We start from the raw sequence: 10,832 nt of genomic DNA, 5'->3' as shown, positions 1-10,832 counted from the left end.
CACACCTATATATTCACATATAAAAACATAAATTCACACGAATAAACATATATGCACACCTATATATTCACATATAAAAACATAAATTCACACAAATAAACATATATGCACACCTATATATTCACATATAAAAACATAAATTCACACAAATAAACATAAATGCACACCTATATATTCACATATAAAAACATAAATTCACACGAATAAACATATATACACACCTATATATTCACATATAAAAACATAAATTCACACGAATAAACATATATACACACCTATATATTCACATATAAAAACATAAATTCACACAAATAAACATATATGCACACCTATATATTCACATATAAAAACATAAATTCACACAAATAAACATGCGCAGCTATATATTCACATATAAAAACATAAATTCACATGAATAAACATAAATGCACACCTATATATTCACATATAAAAACATAAATTCACACAAATAAACATATATACACACCTATATATTCACATATAAAAACATAAATTCACACAAACATATATACACACACCTATATATTCACATATAAAAACATAAATTCACACAAACATATATGCACACCTATATATTCACATATAAAAACATAAATTCACACAAATAAACATATATGCACACCTATATATTCACATATAAAAACATAAATTCACACAAATAAACATATATACACACCTATATATTCACATATAAAAACATAAATTCACACAAATAAATATATATGCACACCTATATATTCACATATAAAAACATAAATTCACACAAATAAACATATATGCACACCTATATATTCACATATAAAAACATAAATTCACACAAATAAACATATATGCGCAGCTATATATTCACATATAAAAACATAAATTCACACAAATAAACATATGCGCAGCTATATATTCACATATAAAAACATAAATTCACACAAATAAACATATATGCACACCTATATATTCACATATAAAAACATAAATTCACACAAATAAACATATGCGCAGCTATATATTCACATATAAAAACATAAATTCACATGAATAAACATAAATGCACACCTATATATTCACATATAAAAACATAAATTCACACAAATAAACATATGCACACCTATATATTCACATATAAAAACATAAATTCACATGAATAAACATATATACACACATATATATATTCACATATAAAAACATAAATTCACACAAATAAACATATATACACACCTATATATTCACATATAAAAACATAAATTCACACAAACATATATGCACACCTATATATTCACATATAAAAACATAAATTCACACAAACATATATGCACACCTATATATTCACATATAAAAACATAAATTCACACGAATAAACATATATGCACACCTATATATTCACATATAAAAACATAAATTCACACAAATAAACATATATGCACACCTATATATTCACATATAAAAACATAAATTCACACAAATAAACATAAATGCACACCTATATATTCACATATAAAAACATAAATTCACACGAATAAACATATATACACACCTATATATTCACATATAAAAACATAAATTCACACGAATAAACATATATACACACCTATATATTCACATATAAAAACATAAATTCACACAAATAAACATATATGCACACCTATATATTCACATATAAAAACATAAATTCACACAAATAAACATGCGCAGCTATATATTCACATATAAAAACATAAATTCACATGAATAAACATAAATGCACACCTATATATTCACATATAAAAACATAAATTCACACAAATAAACATATATACACACCTATATATTCACATATAAAAACATAAATTCACACAAACATATATACACACCTATATATTCACATATAAAAACATAAATTCACACAAACATATATACACACCTATATATTCACATATAAAAACATAAATTCACACAAATAAACATATATGCACACCTATATATTCACATATAAAAACATAAATTCACACAAATAAACATATATACACACCTATATATTCACATATAAAAACATAAATTCACACGAATAAACATATATGCACACCTATATATTCACATATAAAAACATAAATTCACACAAATAAACATATATACACACCTATATATTCACATATAAAAACATAAATTCACACAAATAAACATATATACACACCTATATATTCACATATAAAAACATAAATTCACATGAATAAACATATATACACACCTATATATTCACATATAAAAACATAAATTCACATGAATAAACATATATGCACACCTATATATTCACATATAAAAACATAAATTCACACAAATAAACATATATACACACCTATATATTCACATATAAAAACATAAATTCACATGAATAAACATATATGCACACCTATATATTCACATATAAAAACATAAATTCACACAAATAAACATATATGCACACCTATATATTCACATATAAAAACATAAATTCACACAAATAAACATATATGCGCAGCTATATATTCACATATAAAAACATAAATTCACACAAATAAACATATATGCACACCTATATATTCACATATAAAAACATAAATTCACACAAATAAACATATGCGCAGCTATATATTCACATATAAAAACATAAATTCACATGAATAAACATAAATGCACACCTATATATTCATATATAAAAACATAAATTCACACAAATAAACATATGCACACCTATATATTCACATATAAAAACATAAATTCACATGAATAAACATATATACACACATATATATATTCACATATAAAAACATAAATTCACACAAATAAACATATATACACACCTATATATTCACATATAAAAACATAAATTCACATGAATAAACATATATGCACACCTATATATTCACATATAAAAACATAAATTCACATGAATAAACATATATACACACATATATATATTCACATATAAAAACATAAATTCACACAAATAAACATATATGCACACCTATATATTCACATATAAAAACATAAATTCACACAAATAAACATATATACACACCTATATATTCACATATAAAAACATAAATTCACACAAATAAACATATATGCACACCTATATATTCACATATAAAAACATAAATTCACACAAATAAACATATATACACACACCTATATATTCACATATAAAAACATAAATTCACATGAATAAACATATATACACACCTATATATTCACATATAAAAACATAAATTCACACGAATAAACATATATACACACCTATATATTCACATATAAAAACATAAATTCACACGAATAAACATATATACACACCTATATATTCACATATAAAAACATAAATTTACACAAATAAACATATATGCACACCTATATATTCACATATAAAAACATAAATTCACATGAATAAACATAAATGCACACCTATATATTCACATATAAAAACATAAATTCACACAAATAAACATATATACACACCTATATATTCACATATAAAAACATAAATTCACACGAATAAACATATATACACACCTATATATTCACATATAAAAACATAAATTCACACAAACATATATGCACACCTATATATTCACATATAAAAACATAAATTCACACGAATAAACATATATGCACACCTATATATTCACATATAAAAACATAAATTCACACAAATAAACATATATGCACACCTATATATTCACATATAAAAACATAAATTCACACAAATAAACATATATGCACACCTATATATTCACATATAAAAACATAAATTCACACAAATAAACATATGCGCAGCTATATATTCACATATAAAAACATAAATTCACACAAATAAACATATATGCACACCTATATATTCACATATAAAAACATAAATTCACATGAATAAACATATATACACACCTATATATTCACATATAAAAACATAAATTCACACAAATAAACATATATACACACACCTATATATTCACATATAAAAACATAAATTCACACGAATAAACATATATGCACACCTATATATTCACATATAAAAACATAAATTCACACAAATAAACATATATACACACCTATATATTCACATATAAAAACATAAATTCACACAAATAAACATATATACACACACCTATATATTCACATATAAAAACATAAATTCACACAAATAAACATATATGCACACCTATATATTCACATATAAAAACATAAATTCACATGAATAAACATATATACACACCTATATATTCATATATAAAAACATAAATTCACATGAATAAACATATATACACACCTATATATTCACATATAAAAACATAAATTCACACAAATAAACAAATGCGCAGCTATATATTCACATATAAAAACATAAATTCACACAAATAAACATATATGCACACCTATATATTCACATATAAAAACATAAATTCACACAAATAAACATATATGCACACCTATATATTCACATATAAAAACATAAATTCACACAAATAAACATATGCACACCTATATATTCACATATAAAAACATAAATTCACATGAATAAACATATATACACACCTATATATTCACATATAAAAACATAAATTCACACGAATAAACATATATACACACCTATATATTCACATATAAAAACATAAATTCACACGAATAAACATATATACACACCTATATATTCACATATAAAAACATAAATTCACACAAATAAACATATATTCACACCTATATATTCACATATAAAAACATAAATTCACACAAATAAACATGCGCAGCTATATATTCACATATAAAAACATAAATTCACATGAATAAACATAAATGCACACCTATATATTCACATATAAAAACATAAATTCACACAAATAAACATATATACACACCTATATATTCACATATAAAAACATAAATTCACACGAATAAACATATATGCACACCTATATATTCACATATAAAAACATAAATTCACACGAATAAACATATATGCACACCTATATATTCACATATAAAAACATAAATTCACACAAATAAACATATATGCACACCTATATATTCACATATAAAAACATAAATTCACACAAATAAACATAAATGCACACCTATATATTCACATATAAAAACATAAATTCACACGAATAAACATATATACACACCTATATATTCACATATAAAAACATAAATTCACACGAATAAACATATATACACACCTATATATTCACATATAAAAACATAAATTCACACAAATAAACATATATGCACACCTATATATTCACATATAAAAACATAAATTCACACAAATAAACATGCGCAGCTATATATTCACATATAAAAACATAAATTCACATGAATAAACATAAATGCACACCTATATATTCACATATAAAAACATAAATTCACACAAATAAACATATATACACACCTATATATTCACATATAAAAACATAAATTCACACAAACATATATACACACACCTATATATTCACATATAAAAACATAAATTCACACAAACATATATGCACACCTATATATTCACATATAAAATCATAAATTCACACAAATAAACATATATGCACACCTATATATTCACATATAAAAACATAAATTCACACAAATAAACATATATACACACCTATATATTCACATATAAAAACATAAATTCACACAAATAAACATATATGCACACCTATATATTCACATATAAAAACATAAATTCACACAAATAAACATATATGCACACCTATATATTCACATATAAAAACATAAATTCACACAAATAAACATATATGCGCAGCTATATATTCACATATAAAAACATAAATTCACACAAATAAACATATGCGCAGCTATATATTCACATATAAAAACATAAATTCACACAAATAAACATATATGCACACCTATATATTCACATATAAAAACATAAATTCACACAAATAAACATATGCGCAGCTATATATTCACATATAAAAACATAAATTCACATGAATAAACATAAATGCACACCTATATATTCACATATAAAAACATAAATTCACACAAATAAACATATGCACACCTATATATTCACATATAAAAACATAAATTCACATGAATAAACATATATACACACATATATATATTCACATATAAAAACATAAATTCACACAAATAAACATATATACACACCTATATATTCACATATAAAAACATAAATTCACATGAATAAACATATATGCACACCTATATATTCACATATAAAAACATAAATTCACATGAATAAACATATATACACACATATATATATTCACATATAAAAACATAAATTCACACAAATAAACATATATGCACACCTATATATTCACATATAAAAACATAAATTCACACAAATAAACATATATACACACCTATATATTCACATATAAAAACATAAATTCACACAAATAAACATATATGCACACCTATATATTCACATATAAAAACATAAATTCACACAAATAAACATATATACACACACCTATATATTCACATATAAAAACATAAATTCACATGAATAAACATATATACACACCTATATATTCACATATAAAAACATAAATTCACACAAATAAACATATATGCACACCTATATATACAGACCACCAACAAACAGATTATAAATCACTGAAGGCTCAGATCATGGTTAGAATTGTAGTATTTTTTAATTAAGTTTTTTAAACATAAGGCTATTGCACACTTAAAGGGACAGTCTAATCCAAAATAAACGTTCATGATTCAAACATAGAATTTGACGGTAGATAAGAACCGAAAAGGCCCATCAAGTCTACCCATATTACATGTTACTTTTTCCTTAGGATAGCCTTATGCATGTCCCAGACATTTTTAAATTCCTTTACAGTCTTTGTGTTTACCACCTCAAATGGAAGTTTATTCCATGAATCCACCACCCTTTCTGTAAAAAAAATGCTTCCTCAAATTTCTCCTGAATCTGCTACCCTCTAACTTTAGATTGTGACCCCTTGTTTTGGCATTTATTTATTTGTGAAAAATGCTTTCAGCTTCTATTTTATTAAGTCCCTTCATATATTTGAAGGTTTCTATCATGTCACCTCTTTCCCTCCCCTCCCCCTTCTAAACTATACACCCTCCCCTCCCCCTTCTAAGGTCACAGATCACCCTCGCCTTACCTGTCCTAGAATGCAGGGCACCTTCAGCTTGCTGCCCTCAGGGACACACAGTGCAATGTTTCTTTGCATGAAATTGCACGTCACCCCCCCCATCTCCTCAGGTTGCAGGTTTCTGTACTACCCATGTCTGTATAAACAGGTAACCCGCGCGCCCTCAGGGACACACAGTGCTTTGTTTCTTTGCATGAAATTGCACGTCACCCCCCCCCCCCATCTCCTCAGGTTGCCGGTCTCTGTACTACCCATGTCTGTAAAAACAGGTAACCCGCGCGCCCTCAGGGACACTCAGTGCAATGTTTCTTTACATGAAATTGCACGTCACCCCCCCCCCATCTCCTCAGGTTGCAGGTTTCTGTACTACCCATGTCTGTATAAACAGGTAACCTGCGCCTGAGTTCTCATTGCCTACACATTGCCGATCCGTTCTCTACCTGCACCCAAAATCCCCATCACCTTCCAGCTCCCAAGGTTGCATGTTGTTCGTCCCTCCCCACGTCTACGGTTACCACCTCAGTCATGTTTTCCTGCACACTTATGAGTTACACATGCTGAGGGGTGTGCAGGGAGGAACATGAATAAAGTTGTCCAGGATCATTATTCATGTTCCCCTCTGCACACCCTGCAGCATGTGTAACTCATAAGTGTCCAGGAAAACATGGCCGAGGTAGCAACCCTACCCACGTCCAAGAATGTAGGTTTTGCTCCCCTTCCCAAGCTGGGGTTCATATGTTGCCTTTCACCTTATAGAATTAAACACAGAGAGCAAGAGCCAGCAATATAATCTCTACAGACTTCCGTCCCTTGGCAAACTGTATCACAGTAACAAAGGTTGTATTTCTGTGCTGATATGTATTTGACACATTTCAATATTTAATACATGACCTTTTGGACTGTACAATGTATTTTTGTTCAAAAAAATCAACACTGTATTAGATTACAAAAAAGTCAACCAACAAAGTTAAAAACCAAATATTTATACCATACATTTGCAGTAGAAGGTATAAGAGACTAATTTTGTGTTCCCAATTTTACTAATGGAAATAAATTCCAAAACGATAAGCTGTACTTATTTATAAACAGACTTTTCACAGATATATATCATTGCTTCTGCTCTCACTTATGTATATTTAGCTCCCAGTGTGATGCAGTATGTCTCAACGGGTTTGTTTTCAGAAGATTATCACCAATTTGGGAACATAAATTTCAGGTTTGCTACCACTGGTAGCAGAATATTTGTAAACCATTGTTGGCAAGCAGATAAAGAATGCTACAGCATAAGGTCACTCTGGGAAATTTGCTGATCGAAGTGTTAAGGTTGTTGTGAATATCTCTACATTGAATGTGTTCCCTGTAGAAGTGGAGTCTGAGTAGGTTATTATCTGCTCAAAATTGTGAGTTTCAAAGTTTCTATCCTTCCCACAGCCTCAGGCTAAGAGTACTCCACATCACTGGGCTGGAGAAATGGAGAGAATCTTCCTCTTATGCTGAATATTCTCAAGGTCGCTTCGGCACTGCTGTTCCCTTAGTAGCTGCTGGTTCTGTTGCTCCAGCTTTTTCTTGTGAGCCTGCAGGATGCGGGAGCGACGGATCAGGTGCAGCAGCTCCTGTCTCAGTTGCTGGTTCTCCTCTTTGACTTTGGCACTCACCTCCTGTAATGCTTTCCTGGCCTCATCTTGGGCCTCCTTGGACAGGTTATCCAGTTGTTGTTGGGAATCCTGCTGGCATTTTGCTTTATCATGGAGAAAGGCACTCTTCACCCTGAGTAAGGCCTGTGCGTGTCTCCCATGGGTGGCCATCACCTCCTCCTCTAGTTCTTTGATGCGTAACTGCTGCTCCTTTTGAAGCTCTCTCATGGGCTGCAACTCCTCTATCTCCTGCATGACTTTGGCCAGCTCTGCTTCTCTCTGGAGCAATTCCTCTCTAAGCTTCTCCTCTAACATTTGGAAATGAGACTCAAGTTCTTTCTTTTGGCAGCTGATGTTGTCAAGCTCCCGCTGGTTTTGATCGCTAAGACTAACAATGGTGTCCTGACGTCTTTGACTTCTCTTGTCCATGTAGGATAGATATTCCTGGCTTTCTACCCTTGTCCTCTCTGCTTCCTCCTGGAGGAACTCATTCTCCTGCCGGAGCTGCTCTAACCTTCGTCGCAGTCCATCCTGCTCCGTCACAAGCTGCTCGTGCTCCGCCTGCAGACGGGTCTCTCGTTCAGTCACCACCACTTCCTTTGCATCCTCTGCACTTTCATCTGTTGGTGGCTCCTTACTAGGAGTCTTGACTGATTGTTTTGATGACTTCTTCTTTGTGGACATCTGAAAGGTATAACAAATAAAATATATTACATGTTCAACAAACAGAAAACAACATACAATTATGTCCATTGCTAGACTTATGACTAAGTGCACAATAGCAATGCTATTTATTTTGTTTGTATATTCCAGTCCTACATTACTTAAAAGCTATACAAACATTCTAAAACTTACTGTTAACCCCTTTCTGCCAGTACTTATTTGTTACAACAAAATTGCGATGTAAACAAAGAAGTAAAATCGTGTGATTTCAATGATGGGATCGGGTCTGGGGGGTGAGTGCCTGTGACGCTAGGCACGTCCTCTAGTCCACAATCCAAGTTAGGAAATCTCTAGCTACTTCAGTAAAGCAGAACGGCTCGGACGTTCCATGTCGTCTTAACGACTCTAAAGCTCAGCGTGGTTAGGATAGCATGGAACGTCCTAACAGCGTTAAGGGGTTAAGTTTAAAATTTAATTTAAAATCCATGTCAGTATATTTTTTTATTGGCCAACTAGGCCTGGATTTAGGACAGCTGTTCACCTGGGACTTAGTTTTGCATTATCTATCACTCTGAATCTCCTGATGTAGTTCATGACCCAAGTAATAAGTGAGTATTAATAAGTTACGATAAGAGAGCAAGTTATCAAGCAGTGGAAGCTGTGTGGAGCTCTCAAATTGAAAAGCACTCCCAGACTTGTTGTTTTTGGGTAATTGACAAACCCTTGCGTGAACAGGGGAAATGCTGCCCAAGGATTTCATGTGCAATGTTAAATGCTGGCATCGGACATAGATGATAAGAAGATAGAGGGGCAGAATAAAAACTAAACCTGTGCCTAACCTGAATTGTTGAGAATATTTAGTCACTGATTTTTGGATTTGAGTTTTGGGATATAGGTAGAAGTTATGCTCAGTAAATGTTAAGGTTATAGGTAGTGTTATTGTTAAAGGGACAGTGTACACCAATTGTCATGTAACTGCATATAATAGACACTACAGTAACGAATAATATGCACAGACACTGATATAAAATCCCAGCTTAGCATTCTGATGAGTTTAGGCTGGGACACCTATTGAAATTGGTTGAGAAAGCAGGAAGAGTAGACACTCCTCCCTCCCCTGCATATGAAAAGACCCATTACACAAATAGGACTCTGTATACATTAGTAAACAGCTTGGGTAGGAGTCTGAAAATCAGCATAATTTCATTTACAGATTAGCAAAACTTTACATTTTTACAAAAACACTTCCAGGTGAGCTATCTAAATGGATCGTCTACAAAACATTTATGCAAAGAAAAACCTAGTGTACAATGTCCCTTTAAATTTGGAGGTTGGGGTTAGATTGAGCATGAATGTAAAATGTAAAAGTAATACTCATCCTAACCCC

At 29.9% G+C, this 10,832-nt stretch overlaps 1 protein-coding gene across 1 annotated transcript; it reads right to left on the bottom strand.

Moving 5' to 3' along the window:
• Positions 1-8,184: 8,184 nt before the first annotated feature.
• LOC128656816 (zinc finger protein 853-like) lies at positions 8,185-9,466 on the bottom strand. The gene has a single exon (XM_053710980.1). The coding sequence runs from the start codon at positions 9,464-9,466 to the stop codon at positions 8,603-8,605; it is 864 nt and encodes a 287-aa protein (XP_053566955.1). The 3' UTR covers positions 8,185-8,602.
• Between the last annotated feature and the right edge of the window lie 1,366 nt (positions 9,467-10,832).

The sequence above is a fragment of the Bombina bombina genome, chromosome 4 (assembly GCF_027579735.1).
Source record: "Bombina bombina isolate aBomBom1 chromosome 4, aBomBom1.pri, whole genome shotgun sequence".
Lineage (NCBI taxonomy): Eukaryota > Metazoa > Chordata > Amphibia > Anura > Bombinatoridae > Bombina > Bombina bombina.
Note: the sequence above shows the minus strand (reverse complement) of the source record. Positions and strands in the feature narration are given on the sequence as shown.